This window comes from Oryctolagus cuniculus, chromosome X, assembly GCF_051225735.1.
Source record: "Oryctolagus cuniculus isolate XC-2025 breed Fujian yellow rabbit chromosome X, ASM5122573v1, whole genome shotgun sequence".
Taxonomy (NCBI): Eukaryota; Metazoa; Chordata; class Mammalia; order Lagomorpha; family Leporidae; genus Oryctolagus; species Oryctolagus cuniculus.
In genome coordinates this window covers 33,301,039-33,326,867 of record NC_142888.1, presented here as the reverse complement: position 1 = coordinate 33,326,867, position 25,829 = coordinate 33,301,039, and the positions used below count along the sequence as shown (strand labels likewise).

Below are 25,829 nucleotides of genomic sequence, written 5' to 3'. Positions count from 1 at the left end.
TTCAAGTAATTGAGCCCTCCTCTAGGGAACGGTCCACTTCCCCTTCAGCACTAGGGTGGTGGGAACCTTTGTCGGGTCATCCCCAGCTTTCTATGGCATTCCTGGTGGAGGGGGGAGACAAACAGGAGGATGGCTGCCCCAATGCCCCCTTCCACTCTGGCAGCATTGCTGAATGCAACAGCTGCTGGCTGGGCAGTTGCTCATTCTCTTCTTCTTCTTCTTTTTTTTTTTTTTTTTTTTTGACAGGCAGAGTGGACAGTGAGAGAGAGAGACAGAGAGAAAGGTCTTCTTTTGCTGTTGGTTCACCCTCCAATGGCTGCCGCGGCCGGTGTGCTGCGGCCAGCACATCGCGCTGATCCGAAGGCAGGAGCCAGGTGCTTCTCCTGGTCTCCCATGGGGTGCAGGGCCCAAGCACTTGGGCCATCCTCCACTGCCCTCCCGGGCCACAGCAGAGAGCTGGCCTGGAAGAGGGGCAACCGGGACAGAATCCGGCGCCCCGACCGGGACTAGAACCCGGTGTGCCGGCGCCGCAGGTGGAGGATTAGCCTATTAGGCCACGGCGCCGGCCCTCATTCTCTTCCCAACAAGTAGGCAGCTACTTTTAGGGCCCGAGTTTTGCCAATGCTTGATGCATTTCTCCATTATCAGTGGGATGGAGAAAGCAAATGAATGCCCATGTAAACAGTAGTGGCTGAAATGGTTACACCAGGGGCTGTGAAGCTGGAAACCCAGTTAAGGGCGCAACACATGGCAAGGCTACAGTCCCTCAGCCAGGCTCCCAAGCCAGCGACCCGGGCTGCCAGCATTAGTGCTAGACAAGGTGACAGGTGCATCGCCAGGGGTGGCTCACGCAATGTTCCTCTCAAAGTAGCCCAAGACTTCTCAGTCTCTGTAATACATTACACCCTTTTGTGAGCCAGGAACTGTCGTCTCCTCTGGTGTGTGTGTGTGGGGTGTCTCTCCTGAAAACAGGCATTCATGATACGGCCCCTCACACGTGGACTGATGAGCCAGAGGGCAGACACAGGCTCTCCTCAAGCAGTCTCGGGGTCGGAGCTCAACTTCGAGAACCGATCAGCACCTGCCTTCCCTGCCACTGGGGAAGCAGGACCTATGCTGTGCCAAGGGAAGGATCTTGGTTCCACCAGCTAAAGAGTGCCTGCGGCCTCCACTTCCTGTGGAACTCAGGGACAAGCCAGAGAAATACACAGACTACAGTGAGCTTCCTGTGTGCAAAGTGTAGTTAAAAAGGAAACCACAGAAACAGAAAGAAGAGGCTGTGGCCTCGGGGAGGGGTAGGGGTGGGGGGCGGTGCTGGAGCAGAGCCCAGTACACTCAGACCTGGGCAGAGAGGGCCTAGCTCTCCAACAGGTCAAGGACTGGCAGGCAGGGTGGTGGTGGGGTGGGGTGGGTGGGGTCTCATGTGAAGGCCCTCAGGGCAAAGAATGACCTGGCAGGGTTAATGGGAGGGCTTCAGGGGGCCTGGTCAAGATGGAGCTGTGGCCTCGGCCCCCTCCTCTGAGTCCCACACCTCTGACTGCAGGTAATCAGCAAAAAGCGCCTTGGCCCGGCGCAGCACGCGCCCCAAGTGGTGTTTCCGCACAAGGCGGTCAAAGTGCATGGCCAGCTCGTTGTAATCCAGCCCGTTGCGCATGATGTGGTCACGGTGTTCCAGCAGGATGGCCAGGCAGAGGAAGAGCATGAAGGGGTTCCCTCGGCCGAACTCCTGGGGCGGCGGCAGGCCCCCTGGTGGTGGCGGCGGCGGTGGCGGCAGGGGCTTCCCAGTGTCTTGTGGGGAGCCTACCTCTGGCATGAAAGGGGACCCCATTGCCAAGTCGCCGGTGGGAGAGGCCTCCTGGGTGGAGGGGGGAGACGAGGAAGATGGGGAATCGGGGTGGGAAGAGGAGGAGAGCAGTGGGTCCGGGGAGTTCAGCAAGGGCTCAGAGAGGGATTTGGAGCTGATGAGGGCAGCTGGCGGGGAAAGCTGGACCAGAGGGTCCCTCTGGGCGCCCATATTGTCCCTGAGTTGCTGGAGGCCGTCCAGGCTGGCTTGTCTCAGCAGACGGCCCCCGCCGCCACCACTTCTGCCACCAGGGCCCTGGCTGGTGCTGGCCAAGCGGTTGACAGCATCTTCGAAGGCCCCGCCTCCTCCGCCTGCGGGCCTCAGCATGTGCCTCTGCCGCACAGGCCGCCCCCTGTGGCCACCAAAGCCAGGGTCTGCCGCTTGGCTGGGGGGGCCGATGAGCTCCACCTCGTGTTCAGGAGGATCGGGCGGCAGCGAACTCCAGGTGACCTCAAGCATGCGCAGGGCATCGTCGAAGGCAAACTCGCGCTTGAGTTCGAGCAGCAGCCAGCGGTAGCAGAAGAAGAGGTCGTCGGCGCCTGCTTCTTGCAGGTACTGGTAAAAGTCGGGGTCAGCGTGTCGCAGCAGCAGCTTGAGGTGGGCAAACTTGGTGGCCATGGCGCGGCCGTCGGGGTGGAAGTTGGCGGCCAGGCGCTTCATGATGCCACAAAAGCAGACGAAGGCGTGTCCCTCGTGGTCCATGACGGCGAGGATGGGCGAGGCGAGGTCGCTCATGCCCTGGCAGTAGGAGACCTGGGGGTGGGTGACAGCATAGGTGGTGAGCAGGTCGTGCAGCGCCCGCAAGTGCGGGCCGTCTTCGGGCCCTGCGTAGTAGGGGTGGGCCCGGTCGGTGCGCAGCACGTCCTTGAGCACCGTGCTCCGGATGAATTCCAGGTCCTCCGGGCTCGCTCGCTGCGCCCACTCACTCTTGAGCTGCTCATACTCTCGGCTCTTGCGTTTCATGTAGTCCATCCGCTCCCGGCCTGTCAGTCCGTCTGGGTACACGTTCAGCAGGTACCGCCATACCACCTGGCCCAGGAGGAAAGGGATGAGGCCGAAGCTGCCTACCTGCCTGCTCCTTCCCCGCCCCCCACCTCACCCCCACCCCCACCGCCAGCACGGGGGCCTGTGTTCTTCCCACCTCCACCACAACAGGAAGCGGCTTGCTGCCCTGGAGGGCCTCCACCCTGGCCACAAAAGTGTCTGGTGCGCTGTTGACAAGTACAAGCCTCGAGGGGCCAGTGGGTGACTGAGGAAGCTCACCTTCCGTAATGAGGGCTCCACACCACCGTGGTAGATGCGCAGGCGCAACTCCTCGGGGCGGGAGAGCTGGCCCTCGTGATTGAGGTACGTGTGAAACTCGGCATCACTCAGAGGCGGCTTGAAGGGCTTGGCATCTTCCCCATACGACCAGCTCAGCACCTGCTGGACCTTAGACAAGGTGCGGCCCACCTGTGAAGGAAGCAGGGGAGGAGGCCGCTGGTGAGCTGGACAGGCGAGGGGCGCATGCCAAGCAAGGTACGTGCTTAGAATCAGGGGTGCTGGGGAGGCCCCGCCCTCCAGCCCCAGCTGGGCTCCCAGGGTCCCCGCGAGCACCTGAGACAGGATGGACTGGGTAAAGGGCAGGGCAGCTGTCGTCAGCGATGACCGTTTCTCAGCCAGCAGCACATCGGAGCCAATGACATCCTTGGGGCTGATTATGTCCCAGTCTTCCAGCAACGGGCCTAGCCACACACAGGGGAGCACTATGAGAGCAGGGCTGAGACCCTGACCTCAAGGCCTGGTTCCTCTCCTTCGACTGAAGCCAGGCCACTGCAGGGCAACGCACCACTCCCATTCCCTCTTTCCCACATCATCCAAAGCATGCAACAAAATCAAACCATGAGCAATTCTTTTGTGCTACGTGTCTCACAAACAAAATGGCTGGGCAGCCTCTAATATTTCAATGATATAAAGTAATGCCTGGGGCAGGCATTTGGTGCAGTGGTTAAGAGAGGCCACTTGGGATGCCTGCATCCAAATCTGTCTGATTTGAGTCCTGGTTACGTTGTCTGATTTAGCTTCCTGTTAATTCACACCTTAGGGGTCATAAGGTGATGGCTCAAGTACTTGGGTTCCCCTGTCAGCTACGTGGGTGAACCAGATATAGCTCTGGGCTCCTGGTTTCAGCCTGGCCCGGCCTTGGCTATTGGGGGCATCTGGGGAGTGTTCCAGCAGAAGGAAGGTCTCTTTCTTTCAATTAATATGAAAATAAATACATTTTTAAGGAACGCTTAATTGAGCATTTACTATGTGCCAGGCACTGAGATGTGGGCTTAACATTAAGTTAAGAAATAATAACACCAGCTAACACTCCCATGGTGCTAAGTGGCAGGAACTGTTCTGAGCCCTTTGCAAAGATTGACTCATTTAGGATTCACATCAATTCTATCACTGTTTTTTTCTGTGAGGAAATAGGCACAGTCAGGATAAGATACCTGCTCAAGGCCCACAGCTAGTGAATGAATAAACTGAAATTTTGGGGTGGACATTGTGGTGCAGCAAGTTAAGCCGACTCTTGGGGTGACCACATCTCATACTTGAGTGCTGGTTGGGGTTCCAGCTCCTCTGCCTCCAATCCAGCTCCCTGCTAATATGCCTGGGAAGATAGCAGATGATGGCCTGAGTGCTTGGGCCCCTGCCACCCTCATGGGAAACCTGGATGGGGTTCCTGGCTCCTGCCTTTGGCCTGGCCCAATCCTGGCTATGTGCAGGCATGTGGGGAGTGAACCACTGGATGGAAGATCATGCTTTTTCTGCTTGTCTTTCCCTCTTTCTCTCTGTCACTCTGCCTTTCAAATAAATTAGGCAGAGTTACAGAGAGAGAGAAAGAGAGAGAGAGAGAGAGAGAGAGAGAGAGAGAGAGAGATCTTCAATCCATTGGTTTACTCCCTAAATGGCCACAATGGCCGGGGCTGGGCAGGCTGGAACCAGGAGCCAGGAGCTTCTTCTGAGTCTCCCACATGAGTGCAGGGGCCCAGACACTTGGGCCATCTTCTGTTACTTTCCCAGGTGCATTAGCAAGGAGCTGGATCAGAATTGGAGCAGGCAGGACACGAATCTGCACCCATATGGGATGCTGATATTGCAGGTGGCAACTTAACCTGCTACACCACAGTGCTGGCCCCTGAATGAGTCTTAGAAAACAAAACAAAAACAGAACCAAAATTCAAAGCCCAGGCCCAAAGCTAGACAGCCCAAACTCCTAATATCATATGCACACTGGTTGTCCTCTTACAAACAGCAGACTAACCATTAGCACTCTGGTGTTTCAAATGATGCTAAAAAGGCTTGGAGTAATTAGTAAGTACCAATATTATACAGCCACAAAGTGGTGGGGCTGGGTCAGAACCTCATTTACCTTACAAAGCCCAGGTGTATTTTAGAAAAAAGTATTGGGGCCGGCACTGTGGCGTAGCGGGTAAGGCCACTGCCTGCAGTGCCAGCATCCCATAGGGCACCGGTTTGAGACCTGGCTGCTCCGCTTCCAATCCAGCTCTCTGCTGTGGCCTGGGAAAGCAGTAGAGGATGGCCCAAGTCCTTGGGCCCCTGCACCCATGTGGGAGACTGGGAAGAAGCTCCTGGCTTCGGATTGGCACAGCTCTGGCCGTTGCGGCCAACTGGGGAATGAACCAGCGGATGGAAGACCTCTCTCTCTGTCTTTCTCTCTCTCTCTCTCTCTGTGTTTCCTTCTCTCTCTGTGTCTTTCAAGAAAATAAATAAATCTTTAAAAAAAAAAGTAGCTATGGAATAGGAATGCTGTGTACATGAGACAAACAAAACCGTGCCATGCTTGACTTGCTCCTGTTGTCCTGGAAACAGGAGCAGAAATTGGTTCCTTATCTCTTCCCCCACCATCCTTTCCACCTCAGATGTGACCCGGTGACTTAAGCAGCGGTGGCCACCTACGGGTAAGTTGGAGAAATGTCAGCCTTGATGCCACCAGAGGAGGACCATCCAGGGGTCAACTTGCAAACTCTATCATACGAAATTACTCAGTTTCTACTGGTAAGCCACTGTCACCGGCAGGCGAATGCTATGCCTAGGGCTGGCACTGGGGCATAGCTGGTTGGGCCGCCACCTGCAGTGCCAGCATCCCATGTGGGGGCTGGTTCGAGTCCTGGTTGCCCCACTTCTGATCCGGCTCCCTGCTGATGCATCTGGGAGAGCAGCTGAGAATGGCCCAGGTGCTTGGGCCCCTGCCATCCATGTGGGAAACCTGGACAAAGCTCCTAGCTCCTGGCTTTGGATGGGCCCAGCATGGCCATTTGGGGAGTGAACCAGCGGATGGAGGATTTCTTCCCTTTGTCTCTCCTCTCTCTCTCTCTCTCTTTCTCTCTCTCTCTCTCTGTAACTCTGCCTCTCAAATAAAAATGATTAAATCTTTTAAAGAAATGCTATGCCTAAGTAGTTCTGCCATGGAGTCCGCTATACTTGCTCCCACATTGCTGAAGGGTAAGCAAACCCTTGGTCATGTACGGATGGACTGATGCACCCTGGATGTCTCACAGGGGCACTGCAAACCATAAAGTGTCCAAAAGCAGAGCTCGAGACCCGCCCCAGACATGGCCTCCTTCTTTGTTCCTCATCACAGTGAACAGCATCCTTACCTGCTCAGCTGCTTAAGCCTGAAACCCAGGAGACAGCCTTGTCCCTGCCATCCTCCAATTCCCTGGAGTCAGCCACCACCACGCCCTGTGGTGCCTGTGTGCAAAAGTGACTTCTTCTTTCATCTCCACCCATGTGAGCCACCACCTCTCTCACCTGCAACTGCCTCCTAATGGGTCCCTGCTTCCTCTTGGTTCCGTTCCACTCTCCCAACAGCTACTTAAGTGTTCTTTCTAAAACACTTAATAGGTGACACAAAGAAGGTCATATGACTTGAAAATCAAGCTAGGGGCTGGCATTGTAGAGCAGCAGGTTAAACCACGGTATGTGATGCTGGCATCTCATGTGGGTGCCAGTTTGAGTCCCGGCAGCTCCATTTCTAATCCAGCACCTTGCTAATGTGCCTGGGAAGGCAACAGATGATGGCCTAAATACTTGAGCTCCTGTCACCCATGTGGGAGACTTGGAAGAAGTTCCTGGCTCCTGACTTCAGCCTGGCCCAGACCTGGTCATTGTGGCCATTTGGGGAATGAACCAACTGGTGGAAAATCTCTCTCTCTGTTTCTCCCTCTCTGGCTCTGTAACTCTGCCTTTCAAATAAATAAATTAATCCTTTAAAAAAAAACTCTGCAAAAAGAAAAGAAAAAAGAAAATCAAACTATGGTTTGGAGGATCAAATAGAAGAACCACTTCAAGACTGGGGCTGGTACAATAAAGCAGGTGCTGGTAACTCATATGGGCGCTGGTTCGAATCCTGGCTGCTCCACTTCTGATCCAGCTCTGTGCTAATGCACCTGAGAAAACAGTGGGTGATGGCCCAAGTGCTTGGGCCCCTGCACCCAAGTGGAGACCTGGAAGAAGCTCCTGGCTCCTGGCTTCAGCCTGGTCCAGCCCTAGCTATTGTGGCCATTTGGGGATGAACCAGTGGATGGAAGATATCTCTCTCTCTCTCTCTCTGCAACTCTGCTTTCCAAATAAACAAATAAATATTTTTTTAAAAAAGAGGGAAATTAAAAAAGAAAAAAAGACACAGAGCTAGGGCTTAATGATTTGGGTGAAAAGGTAGAAAGAGCTGGAGGGGCTGGTGCTATGGCATAGCAGGTAAAACCACTGCCTGCAGTGCCAGCATCCCAAATGGGCGCTGGTTCGAGACCTGGCTGCTCCACTTCCAATCCAGCTCTCTGCTATGACCTGAGAAAGCAGTAAAAGATGGTCCAAGTCCTTGGGCCCCTGCACCTGCATGGGGTACCTGGAAGAAGCTCCTGGCTTCGGATTGCTGCAGCTCTGACCACTGCAGCCAACTGGGGAGTGAACCAGTGGATGGAAGACCTCTCTCTCTCTCTTTGTGTAACTCTGACTTTCAAATAAATAAATAAATCTTTAAAAAAAAAAGAAAAAAAGAGCTGGAGGCCATGTCCAGGTGACCTAATGTGCAGCGTTAGGAAATGCAAGAGGAGAAAAGGGATCCAATGGAGATATTGATGGTAGGATTAAACAGGAAACAGTTATGAAGGAAAATTTCCCTGAGACAAAACAGCTCATCAAGTCTTAGATGGGATTAATGAACAAACAACGTGTACAACGGGCTTCCCCCACCCCTACTCAGGTGCTGAGTCAAAATACCCAAATTCTAGGAATGAAAAAAATATTCTTGCTAGCTTCTAAGGACAAAGGACAGACTGCTAACAACAGGAAGGCCGGACTGGCAATGGACTTGTGCTCCACAGCTCTGGGCACGAGAAGATGGTGGCTTTGTGGCACTGAGAAGCCAGGCCTAAGATCCAAGGGCCCCATACCCAGCCAAGAGGGCACAAATCTGACCAAAGAAAAGATGGTTGGGGCCATCAGAATGTATTCAACTCACGTACCCTAGTGGAGGAGAACAGAGGTGCTCTCTGAGCAAATGGCTACTGAATGAATCCAGGGGCTCCAGAGCCGGGCAGGCAAGGGAGAGGGTAAAATGATAGTGGGCCGTGAGTTAGCAGCTGCGTGCCGCACAGCGCTGTCTGGGTCCATGATGGACTGCCGATACTACCTACGATGGTCCCACAAGATGATAATGAAGCGGAATCATTCCTATTGCCTAGTGACATCTTAGCCAGCATAATGTAGTGCAACACGCTGCTCACATGTTTGCATGATGCTGGTGTGAACACACTTACTGAGCCCCTACAGTTATATAAATGTCCAGCATCCACAGTTCTGTACAGTGCAGAATACATGCTCATGATAGTAAGCAACTACATTATTGGTGTGTGTATTGATTATACTATACTTTTTACCATTACTTTAGAGTATATTCCTTCCTCTTATAGAAAGTTTAGGGACAGGGCTGGTGCTGTGGCATAGCAGGTAAAGCCGCTGCCTGCAGTGCCAGCATCCCATATGAGTGCCAGTTGGAGTCCCAGATGCTCCAATTCTGATCCAGCTCTCTGCTATGGCCTGGGAAAGCAGTGGAAGATGGCCCAAGTCCTTGGGCCCCTGCACCTGCATGGGAGACCCAGAAGAAGCTCCTGGCTTCAGATCAGCCCAGCCCTGGCCATTGTGGCCATTTGGGGAGTGAACCAGTGGATAGAAGACCCCCCCCATCTCTACCTCTACCTCTACCTTTACTTCTGTAACTTTGCCTTTCAAATAAATAAGTACATATTTAAAAATAAAAGTTTAGGGGTGGGGAGCTGGCACTATGGTGCAGCAGATTAAACTCCACCTGCAATGCTGGCATCCTATACGGGTGCCAGTTTTAGTCCTGGCTGCTCTACTTCTGATCCAGCTCTGTGCTAATGCATCTGAGAAAGCAGTGGAAGATGGCCCAAGTCCATGGGCCCCTGTAACCATGTGGGAGACCTGGAGGAAGCTCCTGGCTCCTGGCTTTGGCCTGGCCCAGCCCCGGCCATTGCAGCCACTGGGGAGTGAATGAGTGGATCTTTCTCTTTCTCTCCCCGCCCCCACCTGTAACTTTGTCTTTCAAATAAATAAAATCTAGAAAAAAAGTTTAGGGGTGGACACTGTGGCACTGCAGGTTAAGCCACCACTTGGGACACCCACACCCTGTATCAGAATGCACAGGAATGAGTTCCAGCTCTTCCTATGCTTCCAATCCAGCTTCCTGTTAATGTACACCCTGGAAGGCAGCAAGTAATGGCTCAAGCACTGAGCCCCTGCCACCCACATGGGAGACCTGAATGGAGTTCCTGGCTCCTGGCTTTGGCCTGGTCCAGCCCCAGCTGTTCTGGGCATTTGGGGAGTGAAAAGCAGATAGAAGATTTCTCTGTCTTTCTATCATTCTACCTTTCAAAAAAGTTAAGTGGTTAAACAAATATGTTTTTTATAAGATTTATTTATTTATTTGAAAGGTAGAGTTACAGACAGGCAGAGGCAGAGAAAGACAAAGGTCTTTCATCTGCTGGTTCACTCCCCAAATGGCTGCAACAGCTGGAGTTGCACTGATCAAAAGCCAGGAGCCTAGAGCTTCTTCCAGGTCTCCCATGTGCGTGCAGGGGTCCAAGGTCTTGGGTCATCTTCCTCTGCTTTCTCAGGCACATTAGCAGGGAGATGGATCAGAAGTGGAGCAGCCAGGACTCGAACCAATACCAATATGGGATGACTGCACTGCAGGTGATAGCTTTACCTGCTATGCCACAGTGCTGGCCCCTAAATAAACATATTTTAAAAATCAAAATTTACTGTAGAACAGTATGTCATCTTTTTCTGGCAGCAGCATTTACTGGGTCTCTGGATTGTGTCAATTTCTCTTATGCTTGACTTAATCTTGTGCTGTTTTGCTCATCATGGCCCTAGGAGCAATAGGTATCCACCCCACCCCCACACACCCCATATAGCCTAGGTGTATACTAGCTATCCCATCTAGGTTCGTGTAGTACATGCTCTGATGTTCATGCAATAAGGAAATCGCCTAATGCTGAATGTCTCAGGACATAACTTCATGGCAAAGCAACGTGCGCCTGTGCAGTAAAACATAAAATGATACAGCAAATGTGATTGGGAATATTATGGGTTACCTGAGAATTCCTGAACATAAGCAACTGAGAATGTTAGTAAGAAAATACAATGATAATCTGGAATTTAAAGGGCGGGGGGTGGAAATGGAAGCTGTATAAGCAAGATTCAGAAGTTAGGAGTCAGGGATGGCCGGCACCGCGGCTCACTAGGCTAATCCTCCGCCTTGCGGCGCCAGCACACCAGGTTCTAGTCCTGGTTGGGGCGCCGGATTCTTTCCCGGTTGCCCCTCTTCCAGGCCAGCTCTGTGCTGTGGCCCGGGAAGGCAGTGGAGGATGGCCCAAGTGCTTGGGCCCTGCACCCCATGGGAGACCAGGAGAAGCACCTGGCTCCTGCCATCGGATCAGCGCGGTGCGCCGGCCACAGCGCGCCAGCCGCAGCAGCCATTGGAGGGTGAACCAACGGCAAAGGAAGACCTTTCTCTCTGTCTCTCTCTCTCACTATCCACTCTGCCTGTCAAAAAAAAAAAAAAAAAAAAAAAAAAAAAAAAAAGGAGTCAGGGAGTTAGGAGTTAGGAAGAATAATTAGAAGTGTTGCAAATGTCCATGTCAAGAGCTATGGAGGGTAGGAGAGACTGGAGAAGAAGTGTTCTCACGATTTCACTGTCCATCATGTAAAGAAGCATAAATGCAGAGATGCAGCTTTTATGAGAAACATATTTAAGATGAGGTGCCAAAGAAAGGGTGAAAATGATAGAAACATAAAGGCATAACTGGCAAACTCCAAGAAATGGCAACAGCAGCAATGTGAATGTCAGAGAAAGCACCACTCAAGGCCAAAAGCATTTCAAAGGGAAAGGTAGGCCTTACATACTAATAAAAACGATACAAACAAAAACCCATGAAAATAGGCAAAGAATTTCTACAAGCACAAACTCATCCAGTGGAAAAACCTGACCTGAACTGACACGAGACTATATATAGTCTTTCTGTAGCCCACGCGGTGTGAATATGCACACATTTCCTGAAAAAAAAAAAAATCCAAGCATTTCATTACGGGCTGCTGGCCCAGACCCTGCTTGCAGTATTACATAATGCATGAGATCCGTGCTACAGTGCTTATCATAGTCATCAACCTTCCCAGACCCTAAAGGACTACATAAATTCAGGGCAATGCCAGCCAGATGTCTGATGAGGTTTCCCCTAGAACTGGGTAAAAATTATTTTAAGGTTCATACGGAAGAATTCACATGTGAGAATAGCTTAAGAAAAAAGAACCGTGGGAGGATGGCAAAGGTTTGCCTTCTGAAAACTGACCACAAAGCCACTGTCATAAACATAACATAGTGCCAGCCCAGCAGCACACACACAGAGCTGGTCAGTGGAAAGTAACAGAAATCCTAAAAATACATGTGTGTGTATGTGGGAACTCAGTATACGACAAAAGTGGCATTTCAAATCAGTATAGAAAAGATGACTCTTTAATAAATGATGCTGGCAGACTTGAATACTTGGAATTTTTTTTCTTAAGATCTATTTTGGGGTCAGTGTCGTGGTGCAGAGTTAAAGTCCCAGCCTGCAGTGCCGGCATCCCATATGGGCACCAGTTCAAGTACTGGCTGCTCCACTTCTGATCCAGCTCCCTGCTAATAGCCTGGGAAAGTAGTGGAGGACGGGCCATGCACCTGGGCCTCTGCACCCACGTGGGAGACAGGGAAGAAGCTCCTGGCTCCTGGCTTCAGATCAGCTCAGCTCCAGCTATTATGGCCATCTGGGGAGTGACCCAGTGGATGGAAGACCTCTCTCTCTACCTCTCTACCTCTCTCTGTGGCTCTATCTTTCAAATGAATAAAATAAATCTTTAGAAAGAAAAAGAATATTTTATTTATTTGAAAGGTAGAGTGACAAAAAGAGAGGCAGAGAAAGAAAGATCCTTCATCTGTGGGCCTACTCCCCAAATGAGGAAGCTCAATGGGAAGTGGAATAGTTAGGACTCGCACTCTGATATGGGATGCTGGCACTGCAGGTGCTGGTGGCGTAATCCACTGTGCCACAGTGCTGGCCCCAACTAGGAATTTTATTTTATCTTTTTTGAAAGATTTATTTTTATTTATTTGAAAGGCAGAGTTACAGAGAGGGAGGAAAGGAGAGAGGGAGGTAGGGGGAAAGAGAGAGAGAGAGAGAGAGAGAGGTCTTCCATCCACTGGTTCACTTCCCAAATGGCTGCAATGACCAGAGCCGTGCCGATCCGAAGCCAGGAGCCTCTTCTGGATCTCCCATGTGGGTTCAGAGGCCCAAGAACTTGAGCCATTCTTCACTGCTTTCCCAGGCACATTAATAGGGAGCTGGATTGGTAGTGGAGTAGCCTGGACTTGAGCTGGCACCCATATGGGATGCCAGTGCGGCAGGCAGCAGCTTAACTGGTTATGGCACAACACTGACCCAGGAGTTTTTTGTTTTTGTTTTAAGCTAAGTCTCGGGGCAGATGTTTGGTGCAATGGTTAAGGCATTCCTTTGGGACACCTGCATCTCATATTGAAATGCCTTGGTTTTTTAAAAAAGATTTATGTATTTATTTGAAAGTCAGAGTTAGAGAGAGAGAGAGAGAGAGAGAGAGAGAGAGAGAGAGATTGATTTCCTATCTGCTGGTTCACTCCCCAGGTGGCTGCAATAGCCGAAGCTGAGCCAGGCCAAAGCCAGGAGTCAAGAGCTTCATCCAGATATCCCATGTGGGTAGCAGGGGCCCAAACACTTGGGCCATCTTCAGATCTTTTCCCCAGGTCATTAGCAGGGAGCTGGGTGGGAAGTGGAGCAGATGGGAGTGGCACCCATATGCGATGCCAGCATCACAGGCAGTGGCTGCTATGCCACAACACTAGCCCTGGAATGCCTTTTTTAGGATGTATTTTATTTATTTGAAGGTTCAGGGACAGAGAAATAGGGACAGACAGGGAGAGAGAGATCTTTCATCTACCGGTTCACTTCCCAAATGCCCACAACAGTCGGGGCTGGGCCAGGAGCCTGGAACTCTTCCGTGTGGGTGGCAGGGGCCCAAGGACTTGGGCCATCATCTCCTGGCTTCACAAGCACATTAGCAGGAAGCTGGATTGGAAGTGGAGCAGCTGGGACTCAAAGCAGTGCTTCAGTACGGGATCCTGGTGTTACAGGTGGTGGCTTAACCCACTGTGCCACAACGCTGGCCCCTGGAGTGCCTGAGTCTTTGACTATTCTGCTTCCTATCCAGCTTCCTGCAAATGTCCACTTTGGGAGGCAGTAGAAGATGGCTCAGGTACCTGCGTCCCTGTTACCCCTTGGGAGACCCAGATAGGGTTCTGGGTTCTTGGTTTCGGCCTGGCTCAGGCTCAGCCCTAGGTGTTGTAGGCACTTGGGAAGTGAATCAGAGAGTGAAAGGTACCACTCTTTCTCTGCCTGGCTCTCTGACTCTCTATTTTTTCAAATAAAACGAAAAAATTAAAACTAAAACAAATTAGGGGGAGGGGCAGCTGCTGTGGCATAGCAGGTAAAGCCACCACCTGCAGTGCCGGCATCCCATAAGGGCGTCAGTCTGAGTCCCAGCTGCTCCACTTCCAATCCAGCTCTCTGATGTGGCCTGGGGAAGCAGTGGAAGATGGCTCAAGTGCTTGGGCCCCTGCACCCATGTAGGAGACCTGGAAGAAGCTCCTGGCTCCTGGCTTTGGATCGGCATAGCTCTGGTCATTGCGGCCATTTGGGGAGTCAACCAGCAGATGGAAGATCTCTTTCTTTCTCTGCCTCTGCCTCTCTGTAACTCTGTCTTTCAATTAAACAAATAAATCTTTAAAAAACGATTAGGAGTGGGTGTTATAGCATAGCCAGTTAAGCCACACCTGGAACTTCTGCATCCCATATCAGCCAGCCACACTGACCCAGATCCCTGCTAATGCATCCTGGAAGGCAGCCGATGATGGCTCAAGTACTTGGACCCTTGCTACCCCCGTGGGAGACCCGAATGGAGTTCAGACTCCTGGCTTTGGCTTGGCCCAGAACTGGATGTTACAGGCATTTGGGGAGTGAACCAGTGGGCAGAAGATTCTCTTGGGGCTGGCACTGTGCTGTAGCGGGTTAACGCCCTGGCCTGAAGTGCTGGCATCCCATATGGATGCCGGTTCAAGATCTGGATGCTCCACTTCTGATCCAGCTCTCTGCTATGGCCTGGGAAAGTAGTAGAGAATGGCCCAAGTCCTTGGGCCACTGCACCCGCCTGGGAGACCTGGAAGAAGCTCCTGGCTCCTGGCTTCGGATCAGCGCAGCTCCAGCTGTTGTGGCCAACTGGGGAGTGAACCAGTGGATGGAAGACCTCTCTCTCTGTCTCTCTCTGCCTCTCCTCTCTCTGTGTAACTCTGACTTTCAAATAAATAAATAAATAAATAAATAAATCTTAAAAAAAAGAAGGTTCCCTCTTTCTCTCTTTGCCTTTTAAGCTTTCAAGTAGGTGAAAATAAATAAACATTTATAAAAGATCCTAGAAGCTAAGTCTACTTATCACAATGCTGACTGAGTGTATAAAAAGAAAGCTATAAGCATATTAAAGAAAATATAAGAGAATATTTGTAAACACCACTGCACTCGGACCAGTCAAACGGAACGCTTGTAAAAGCTTGTGGATACGGAAGATGTTCCAAAGAGGAAAAACTCAGAAACCCTAAAGGAATACACACATATTTGTATGAGAGTACATAAAAAATTAAATTTTGACAGGGTAAAAAACAAACCATAAATAAAGCCATAAAACAAGTGATAAACTGGGAAGGGGTGGGCATTAGGTGCAGTCGTTAAGATGCCACTTTGGGGGCCGGTGCTGTGGTGTAGCAGGTAAGGCCGCTGCCTGCAGAACCGGCATCCCATGTGGGCGCTGGTTCAAGTCCTGGCTGCTCCACTTCCCATCTAGCTCCCTGCTAATGTACCTGGGAAAGCAGCAGAAGATGGCCCAAGTCCTTGGGCCCCTGCACCCATGTGAGAGACCCAGAAGAAGTTCATGGCTTCTGGGTTCGGATTGGCGCAGCTCTGGCCTTTGCGGCCATCTGGGGAGTGAACCAGTGGATGGAAGACCTCTCTCTCTCTCTCTCTCTCTCTCTGTCTTTCAAATAAATAAATAAATCTTAAAAAAAAAAAAAAAAGACGCCACTTTGGATGCCCACATTCCCTATCAGAGGGCCTGGGTTTCAGTACTGGCTCGGCTTCTGACCCAGCTTCCTGCTATTGTGCACTCAGGGAGGCAGCAGATGATGGCTCAAGTACTCAGTTCCCTGTCTCTCACATGGGAGACCCGGATTGAGTTTCTGGCCCAGCCCTGGCTGTTGTGAGCATTTGGGGCATGAATCAATGGATGGAAGAGCTATTTGTCTTTGTTTATTCACCTTTCAAATGAACAAGAACAAATACTTTCTGTCTGCTGGTTCACTCCCCATATGCTCACAGGGCTGGGCAAGGCCAAAGCCAGGAGCCAGGAACTCCATCTGGGTCTCTAACCTGGATGGATGAAACCCACATACTTGGGCCATCGACCACTACCTCCCAGGCACATAAGCAGGAAGCTGGATCAGAAGTGTAGAGTATGTGGCACTTAAACTGATATTCTTTTTTTTTTTTTTAATTTGAAAGTCAGAGTTACACAGAGGGAGAAGGAGAGGCAGAGAGAGAGAGAGAGGCGGTCTTCCATCCACTGGTTCACTCCCCAATTGGCTACAATGGCCAGAGCTGTGCCAATCTGAAGCCAGGAGCCAGGAGCTTCTTCTGGGTCTTCCACATGGGTGCAGGGGCCCAAGGACTTGGGCCATCTTCTGCTGCTTTCCCAGGTACATTAGCAGGGAGCTGGATGGGAAGTGGAGCAACCAGGACTCGAACTGGTGCCCATATGGGATGCCGGCACCGCAGACGGTGGCCTTACCCGCTACGCCACAGCGCCGGCCCCAAACTGACATTCTGATATGGGATGCTGATGTCCCCAATAGTGGCCTAATCCACTGCACTACAACACCTGCCCTGCAGTTGGGGTTTTCTTCACATGTATATTAGCCAGGCGGATTTGATTTTTTTAAAACATTCATTTACTTATTTGGGGGAGGGGAAGAGGTCTTCCATCCACCAATTCATTCCCCAAATGCATCTCAAGCAGAGGCCTTAGCCCACTGAAACAAAACACTCACCCCCAGATTTGATTCCTCTCCTGAAATAGTGCTACTATGTCTATTTTACAGATGAGAAGACTGAGGCCTGGGGAATTAGTTAAGTGACTGACCTAAGAGTACTCGAGTAGACTTTGCAAAGTTCATGGAAAATGGAATTAAAATGTAAGTTTATTTTGAGACAAAACATTTTTGAAATCCATGCACAGTCTGTTCAGAATGTACATTTGCCATGAATTTCTGGAAGACCTCTCAGAGGGCCACTCAGTGGCAGAGGTCCCTGTGTCGCTGGCTACCTAGCTTTTTCTGTGTGTCTCCTTACCTGTCTCTGTCTTTCCCGCTGACTCATGTTTCTCTCTTTGTCTCTCTGTTCCAAGGTGGCCAATGTTACCAAGCCCAGAATATCATCCAATGGTAAAGGACAAGGACTCTCGAGCCCATTCAGTCACTGCCCAGCTTCAAATTCTACTCTTCCACTTACTGTCTGTGCTACTTGTATAGGTCTTGTCACCTCTGACCCTCGGTTTTCTCATCTATGAGACGGGGAACACAATATTCTCTACCCTGTGCCATTATTTTCATAACTCAACAGAATATTATATGCACAAAATGGTCCCTGGTTTTCAATATATGATAGCTGTTTATATGTTACTACTATGCCAATGGAAGGCTTCACTCATCTCAAATGGGCATGTGGGCACCTGGAGCCAGGAACCATGTCTTCTACTCTGTAACTTTTTATTTTAAAAAATATCAGGGGCCGGCACTGTGGTGTAGCAGGTAAAGCAGCCACCTGCAGTGCTGGCATCCCATATGGATGCCGGTTTATGTCCCAGCTGCTTTTCTTCTGATCCAGCTCTCTACTATGGCCTGGGAAAGCAGTAGAAGATGGCCCAGCTCCTTGGGCCCCTGCACCTGTGTGGGAGACCCAGAAGAAGCTCCTGGCTCCTGGCTTCAGATCAGTAGCTTAGGCTGTTGCAGCCATCTGGGGAGTGAACCAGTGGATGGAAGACCTCTCTCTCTCTCTGTCTCTCCTTCTCTCTCTGTGTAACTCTAACTTTCAAATAAATAAAGAAATCTTAAAAAAAAAAAAAGGAGATGGTCCAAGTCCTTGGGCCCTGCACCCACGTGGGAGACCTAGAAGAAGCTCTTGGCTCCTGGCTTTGGATCGGGCCACCTCTGGCTGCTGTGGCCACTTGGGGAGTGAACCAGTGGATAGAAGACCTCTCTCTCTGCCTCTCCTTTTCTCTCTGTGTAACTCTTTCTTTTTTTAAGATTTATTTATTTATTTGAAAGTCAGAGTTACACACGCACACATACACACACCACACACCCAGAGAGAGAGAGAGAGAGAGAGAGAGAGAGAGAGGTCTTCCATCCACTGGTTCACTCCCCAGATGACCACGATGGCTGGAGCTGTGCTGATCCGAAGCCAGGAGCCAGGAGCTTCTTCCAGGTCTCCCACATGGGTGCAGGGGCCCAAGGACTTGGGCCATCTTCCACTGCTTTCCCAGGCCATAGCAGAGAGCTGGATCAGAAGTGGAACAGTAGGGACCTGAATTGGCCCCCATATGGGATGCTGGCACTTCAGGCAGCGGCCTTACCCGCTACGCCACAGTGCCAGCCCCTCTTTCAAATAAATAAATAAATAAATAAATAAAATTTTAAACAAAAAGTTTCAAACCTACAACAGAGTTAAAAGAAGAATATACTGAACACCCCACACATCCTTCATCTAGATCCCCATTAACAGATTTTGCCAAATGTGCCGCATCTCACTTTCTCTGTATATAAAGATAGTCCTTTTATCAAATTGTTTGCAAACATCACGCCATTTTACCCTTTCATACTTTACTGTGCTTTTCTCAAGGACAAGGACATTTTCCTTCAACAACCAGGATAACGTTGCCACACCGCTATGGTTTCGACATGTCCTCCAAAATTCATTCCTTGAAACTCAGCCGGTGTGATAGTATAGCTCGAGCATCCTTAATCTAACAAAACCAGAAACAAGGAATGTTCCAAAATCTAAGACTTTTTGAGTGAGTGTTGATGTGACACTCAACAAGTTTTGGATTTGGAGCTTTCTTTTTCTTTTAAAGATTTATTTATTTATTTGAAAGGCAGAGTTACAGAGAGGCAGAGGCAGAGGCAGAGGCAGAGAGAGACATCTTCCATTCATTGGCTCACTCCCCAAGTGGCAGCCATGGCCAGGGCTGGGCCAGGCCGAAGCCAGGAGAGCCAGGAGCTTCATCTGAGTTTTTCCACATGGTGTAGGGGCCCGAACACTTGGATCATCTTCTGCAGCTTCTCCAGGTGCATTAGCAGGGAGCCAGAATGGAAGTGGAGTGGCCAGGACTTGAACCGGCTCATATGGGATGGCAGCACTGCAGGCCGACGCTTACCGCACCATGCCACATTGCTGGCCCCAACATTTGAAGCATTTTGGATTTTGAGCATTTTGGGTAAGGCATGCTCAACTAGTAGAGTCTGTGCAAATATTCCAAAATCTGAAAAACTCTGAAATTTGCAACATTTCTGGTCCCAAGAATTTCAGATAAGGAATTCTCAACCTGTTTTAAGAAGTAGGACCTTGGGGCAGGCGCCTGTGGTGTAGCAGGTCAGGCTGCCGCCTGCAGTGCCGGCATCCCATATGGGCATCAGTTCGAGTCCCAGCTGCTCCACTTCTTTTTTTTTTTTTTTTAAAGATTTATTTTATTTATTTAAAAGACAGTGTTACAGAGAGAGGTAGAGACAGAGAGGTCTTCCATCTGCTGGTTCACTCCCCAGATGACCACAACGGCTGGAGCTGTGCCAATCTGAAGCCAGGAGCCAGGAGCTTCTTCCAGGTCTCCCATATGGGTGCAGGGACCCAAGGACTTGGGCCATCTTCTACTGCTATCCCAGGCCATAGCAGAGAGCTGGATGGAAGAGGAGCAGTTGGGACTAGAATCGGTGCCCATATGGGATGTCGGTGCTTCAGGCCAGGGCTTTAACCCGCTGAACCACAACACTGGCCCCATGCTCCACTTCTGATCCAGCTCTCCGCTATGGCCTGGGAAAGCAGTGGAAGATGGCCTGAGCTCCTGGCTCCTGGCTTTGGGTCGGTGTAGCTTTGCATGTTGCTGTCATCTGGGGGTGAACCAGTGAATGGAAGACCTCTCTCTCTCTCTCTCTCTCTCTCTCTCTCTCTCTCTTTCTCTGCCTCTCAAACAAATAAATAAATCTTAAAAAAAAAAAGAAGTAGAACCTTGGGGAAGGTGTTGTCATGCAGGGGTTTAAGCAGGTCCTGGAGAGGCCCTCATCTCGTATCAGAGGGCCAGTTTGAATCATAGCTATTCAGCTTCTGATCCAACTTCCTGCCAATGTGCCTGGCAGGTAGCAAATGATGACCCAAGTGTCTGCGTTCCTGCCACCATGTGGCACAGAGACCTGGATGGATTACCTGGCTTCTGGCTTTTGCCTGGCTCAGCCCTGGCTACTGTGGGTATTTGAGGAGTGAACCAGCAGATGGAAGATCTCTCTCCTCTTCTCTCTCTCTCTCTCTCTGTCAGTCTGCCATATGAATAAGGAAATTCTTAAAAAGCAGGGCCTTGAGGAGGTGGTTAAGTCACAAAGGCAGAGCTTCATGACTGGGATTAGGGTCCTTATAAACAGGGCTTGAAGGAGTGGCTTTGCTCTCTTCTGAGCAGTGTTCAAGTGTTCATCCTCTTTTCGCTGCCCTTCGTGCCCTCTGGCGTGTGAGGATGTAGCAGGAGAGCCCTCACCAGACACACAATGTGTTGGCACTTTGATCTTGGACTTACCAGCCTCGAGACCTGTAAGGAATAACATTCTGGTTTTTGTATATTACCCAAGTTGGGGTATTTGATTGATAGCAGCACAAAAGGACTAAGACACACACTTAGGAAAATTAACAACAATAAAATACGATTGAAAATATTGGCCGGCGCCGTGGCTCAATAGGCTAATCCTCCACCTTGCGGCGCCGGCACACCGGGTTCTAGTCCCGGTTGGGGCGCCGGATTCTGTCCCGGTTGCCCCTCTTCCAGGCCAGCTCTCTGCTATGGCCAGGGAGTACAGTGGAGGATGGCCCAGGTGCTTGGGCCCTGCACCCCATGGGAGACCAGGAAAAAGCACCTGGATCCTGGCTCCTGCCATCGGATCAGCGCGGTGCGCCGGCTGCAGCGGCGGCCATTGGAGGGTGAACCAACGGCAAAGGAAGACCTTTCTCTCTCTGTCTCTCTCTCTCACTGTCCACTCTGCCTGTCAAAAATAAAAAAAAAAATAAAAAATAAAAAAATAAAAAAAAATAAAAAAAATAGAAAATATTATTGAATGTGTGGTCCATAATCAATTTATCTGCATGCTCACAGGAACCAGAATAGGTAAAAGTGGGAGAACACATATGAGAAAAAGTGGCTGCAAGATCAAGGGCAAAAATAAATGAGTGAACGAGAGCACAAATGAATGTGGGTGCAGGATGAGTGAATGAATAACACCTACATTTTGATAAGCATTGTTCCGATAATAATATCATTGAAATACATAATACTCCAGCTATATGGTTAAATTGCATGACATAGTGATAACCTGTATTATTAGTCTGTATGCTAGAAAAATATAGCACATGGGGCTGGCGCTGTGCCATAGCAGGTAAAGCTGCTGCTCGCAGTGCCAGTGCTGGTTCAAGTCCTGACTGTTCCACTTTTGAGCCATCTCTCTGCTGTGGCCTAGGAAAGCAGTGGAAGATGGCAGACGTCTCTCTCTCTCTCTCTCTCTCTGCCTCTGCCTCTCTGTAGCTCTGCTTTTCAAATAAACAAATACATATTTTTTTTAAAAGAAGAATATAGCACACTAATTATTATTAGAGTTACCACTTTTCCAGCATTCGCTGTGTAGCCACACACTGTTCTGGGCATCTGATATGAATTTCCCTAATTAAACCTCACAGTGGCCCTAAGATGCCATTAGCTCTACTTTACAGGTGAAGAAACTGAGATTCATGGCCGTGCCAGCATGCACACTGAGGACACCTTGCTGCCTACCCACCACAAAAAAGTTTATCGTGCGCATGGAGTCATCCTACAGGGGAAAAGGTGGGTTCCAGAGCTGTGCCCCAGGGCACGGGGTACTCACTGTCCTCGGAGGGCCGAATGTCTACCCTCAACTGCAGGTAAGGTTTGGAGGCAGTGGCGAAGGCTGTGCTGAGGTCCCAATCAGACAGCAGGGAGAGGTAAGCTTCCTGTCCGAGCCGGTCCCGGCCCAGGTAGCTGATGCCAAAGTTCTTCTTCCTGGACAGAGGGTATGAGGGAGCTCTCAGGGCCCCCAGTGCCCTGGAAGCCTCAAGGGAGGGGGAGTCAGTTTGCAAAACAAAAGGAATAACATTGCAGGTGCTGAAACAACGTCCAACTGTGTCCCGAGCGCTGTGCCAGGGACTGTGGGCCGTCGGACCTCACGCTGTTTACACCTCCCATGCTACACCAACACAGAAACAGATATACACCTGCTGAGGTCTGGAGGGCACACCGGAACCTGGGGAATGCTGCTCCCTCCTGGGAACGGTAATAAGGTAGTTGAAGGACACAGGGCCTTCTTACGATGTAAAAAAAAAAATAATAATAAATAAAGCTACAATATGCTACCCCCAAAGGCAGCTTTAGGCACCAAGGAAGACCGTAATTTAGTTCCTTCCATCACCAACAAGCAAAGAGTGGGCTGCATCTGCGAAAGCACAATGGTGCTATCATCTGGTTCTCGCTGCACAAAGGTGACCCAGTGGTGCTCTAACTATGGACCTAACTTACAACGTGGAACCCATTATAAGCTGGTGCCTCACCCGGTGGCTGAGTCCCTGCACTAACTTAATTAAAATGTGCTATAAGACTTCTTTTTCCCGATAAAAATTAGCCATCATATTAGCTCCTCCTTCCCATTAAAAAAATTTTTTTTTTTTTAAGAAAAGTAATCTGGGGACCGGTGCTGTGGCATAGTAGGCTAAGCCTCCACCTGCAGCTCCAGCATCCCCTGTGGGCACCAGTTTGTGTCCTGGCTGCTCCTCTTCCAATCCAGCTCTCTGCTCTGACCTGGGAAAGCAGTGGAGGATGGCCCAAGTGCTTGGGTCCCTGCACCCACGTGGGAGACCTGGAAGAAGCTCCTGGCTCCTGGCTTCAGATCAGCTCAGGTCTGGACATTACAGCTGGAACCAGTGGATGGAAGAACTTTCTTGCTCTGTTTCTCCCTCTCTCTGTCTGTAACTCTACCTCTCAAATAAATAAAAACTTTTTTTAAAAAAGCAGTCTGTATGACTTTTATTTTTTACAACAAAAGTTTATGCCAAAAAGTCAAACAACATGTAGGGAATTCTTTTCAGATATACTTGTGCAACTGTGCAAAGAGGTATGTTATGCAATAATCTTAACCATGGAAACATCCTAAACATTCATCAATTCTGTCCTGTTTCAATGGGTTACCATGGGCCTGTATTCCTCTAAAACCACCACCATAACAAAATATAACCATAACACTTGCTCCCAAGAGACAACACTTTCCCCCTATTGGGTTGGCAAATTTTACAATGTTTTCTGGTAATCACTGTTTGTGAGGGGAGAAAGAAATAGGCATTTTATATGCTGCTGGTGTAGTTGTCAACTGGGAAGATATGCCCGGAAAGCACTTTGGAACTATCCATTTAATCTAGCAACAGCCCTGCTAGGAGTTTATCCTAACCCTAGACTTCCCCAGATACGCTAAGATACGCACACGTGGCTGTTCCCTGTGGCGTTATTTATAATAGCAAAACAAACAAAACGCGAACAAACAGTGAGCCAGCCGACGCTCGCTGCTGGGGCCAGTCTCTGGCATCCGCCTACTTACCCGTTCAAGTCAAAGGCCCGAATGAGGATGTGTTGTAACACGTCCAGCGAGGTGATCTGGGGGTCGACAGCGAAAGAGCGGAACTCAGGGGCCAGGAAATTCTCGTGTTTCTGGAGAGAGAAGACAGGGCAAGACCATCAGGGCCATGTTCAGCAAGCTGAAGAGTGTGGCAGGTGCAGAGCGGTAGAAAGCAAGGTCAAGGACATGGGGGGCCAGATCGAGGCGGGCCGTCTGGGCTGTAGTGAGGACTTTGGCTTTTGGCTCTGAGTGAGGGGCAGCTTTGGGAGGCTTCTGAGCGAGGAGGGATGTGGCGCGACTTAGGATTTAACAGGATCTTTCTGGCTGCTCTGCAAAGAGACTGCGGGGGCTGGGGGAAGGGGGAGGAGGGAAGCGAGGGGTCCAAGTGAGGGGGGTCTTTCAATAGTCCAGGTGTCTGATCCTTCTCGGTATCCCCCCACCCCAATTATGCTTGTCAGAATCCTCACATGCAGTCTGGCCCCTACTAAATCAGCCCTCCACTCTGCAACCAATCCAGCACATCTATTACAACCCTGCCCTGCTTCAATCCCTTCCATGGGGGCTGGCGTTGTGGTGTAGTGGGTAAAGACGCCGCCTGTGCCACCAGCATCCCATACACGTGCTGGTTCAAGTCCTGACCTCTCCACTTCCAAGTCAGCTCCCTGCTAATGTGCCTGGGAAAAGGCAGTGGAAAGTGGCCCAAGGGCTTGGGCACCTGCCACCCACGTGAGAGACCCGGAAGAAGCTGCTGATTCCTGACTTTGGCCTGACCCAGCCCTGGCCATTGCGGCCATCTGGGGAGTGAACTAGCAGATGGAAGCTCGCTCTCTCCTGCTCTCTGTAACTCTGAGTTTCAAATAAATGAATAAATCTTAAAAAAAAAAAAATCTCTTTGATGGCAACCCTAGGTCCGCAGCAGGAGGGCCTCAAGGGCCCTGGCTGGTCTTGCTCCAGTTTTTCTATTTACATTAACGTAGTTCCAGACTGTTGGAAGTTACCTTGAACACATCCTAGCCCCAGGCCTTTGGTGCGTGCTGATCCTCCTGTCTGGAACATCCTTCCCACTTGCTTCATGTACCACCTTCACAGCTCAGGCATCAGCTCTTTGCTGAATCCCCAAACCCCTGCCTTGGAGCTCTGTTATGCTGAAGGGATCTGTTGACCTTTTTCTGGCCACTGCCACTGCCATTGCCACCACAGGAGTCCAAGCAATCCCTGCTGCTCGCTGGAACTATTGCAACAGCTTTCTTCCTCAGAGTATACACCAAAGGCCTCCGCCACGTTCCTCCCCTTATGCCCTGAATTCACCTCCTACCTTTCTCCTCACTCTCTGCACCCCAGCGACATGGGGACCCACAGAACATGCCAAGCTCAGTCCCCCTGCCCCTCTTAGCCTTTGCCCTTGCTGGTCTCTGTGCTTGCAACACTTTTCCCGCCTGATATGCACAGGGCTGACCCCTTTGTGTTCTGACCTCTGCTCCTTCAATACCTTCTCTGGAGATTTCCCTGTACAACCTTGGCCAAGGTAACTTCTTAGCTCACAACCTTTTGCATTATTTCCTCATGGCAGTCACCAGGCTCCAAAGCCTCCCATTTATCCAGCTGTTCGTTCCTCCCCACAAGTATGCCAGCTCATCAAGGGTGGAGACCTGCACAAAAGTGCACTCTAAACACACACGTGTTGACTGACTTCAGAGCTCTCCTTGCAGAGGGCAACAGCACATTCCTCCTGGCTCAGGGCCCCACCCCTCAACTACTGCGGCCCCTCCCTCAACTCTACAGCCCCGCCCCTCTACTCATAAGCCCCACCCCTCTATTCCATAGGCCCCTATCATTCCATTATCAGTCCCAGGCCACAGGATATTTCTCTAAGGCTCCGGGTCTTCAAGCCCTCCCTCCCCACCCCCCATCATTCTTCTCTCCATCCTAAGGATACCACCATCTTCCCCTCCCCTGGGATGTCCGACCGGCCACTAGCCTCACCTTGACTCGGACCCGTACCACCTCTCGCTCCTCCTCCTCCGCCGCCGCTGCCGCCTGGGCTCCCCCGCCAGGCGGGGGCGCTCCAGAGCCGGCCAAGTCCGAGGACCCGGAGGTTGCTGCCATCCCGCCGCTGCCCCTTAGTGTGACAGCTGGCCGTTGCCCCCCACCTCTGCGCGCACCCTACAGTGCGGGCACCCGCTGCCCCACCTTGTGCCGGGGCGCAGGCGCAGAGGGCGCCACACAATTCTGCCCACCACAGCCCCTCCCATCTGGCCCAGGCTGGAGGTCAGCTCTGCTCATGCGCCTAGAATGCCGTTGCCAGGTGTCCCGCCCCCAAAT

At 50.7% G+C, this 25,829-nt stretch overlaps 1 protein-coding gene across 2 annotated transcripts; it reads right to left on the bottom strand.

Annotated features, from left to right (window-relative positions):
* Positions 1 to 1,226: 1,226 nt before the first annotated feature.
* Positions 1,227 to 25,825, bottom strand: TBC1D25 (TBC1 domain family member 25). Of its 2 annotated transcripts, XM_008272577.5 has the most exons (6): positions 25,491 to 25,825; positions 23,490 to 23,599; positions 21,753 to 21,907; positions 3,440 to 3,567; positions 3,107 to 3,295; positions 1,227 to 2,872 (listed from the first exon to the last, which is right to left on the bottom strand). In XM_008272577.5, exons 1-6 carry the CDS (start codon positions 25,611 to 25,613, stop codon positions 1,487 to 1,489), a joined length of 2,091 nt encoding a protein of 696 aa, XP_008270799.3. In that variant the 5' UTR covers positions 25,614 to 25,825; the 3' UTR covers positions 1,227 to 1,486. The 2 variants fall into 2 exon arrangements, with proteins under 2 accessions (XP_008270799.3, XP_089180434.1); XM_089324308.1 differs by lacking the exon at positions 21,753 to 21,907 and having other exon boundaries at positions 25,491 to 25,710.
* Positions 25,826 to 25,829: the final 4 nt, after the last annotated feature.

What these genes read in the sequence shown, in the direction of transcription:
- TBC1D25 (XM_008272577.5), bottom strand. Translation starts at nt 25,613, where the DNA reads ATGGCAGCAACCTCCGGGTCCTCGGACTTGGCCGGCTCTGGAGCGCCC. An exon ending in TGGTACGGGTCCGAGTCAAG is followed by an intron (nt 23,600 to 25,490) that starts GTGAGGCTAGTG and finishes TTCTCTCTCCAG; the next exon opens with AAACACGAGAATTTCCTGGC. An exon ending in CATTCGGCCCTCCGAGGACA is followed by an intron (nt 3,568 to 21,752) that starts GTGAGTACCCCG and finishes GTGTGTGGCTAG; the next exon opens with GCCCGTTGCTGGAAGACTGG.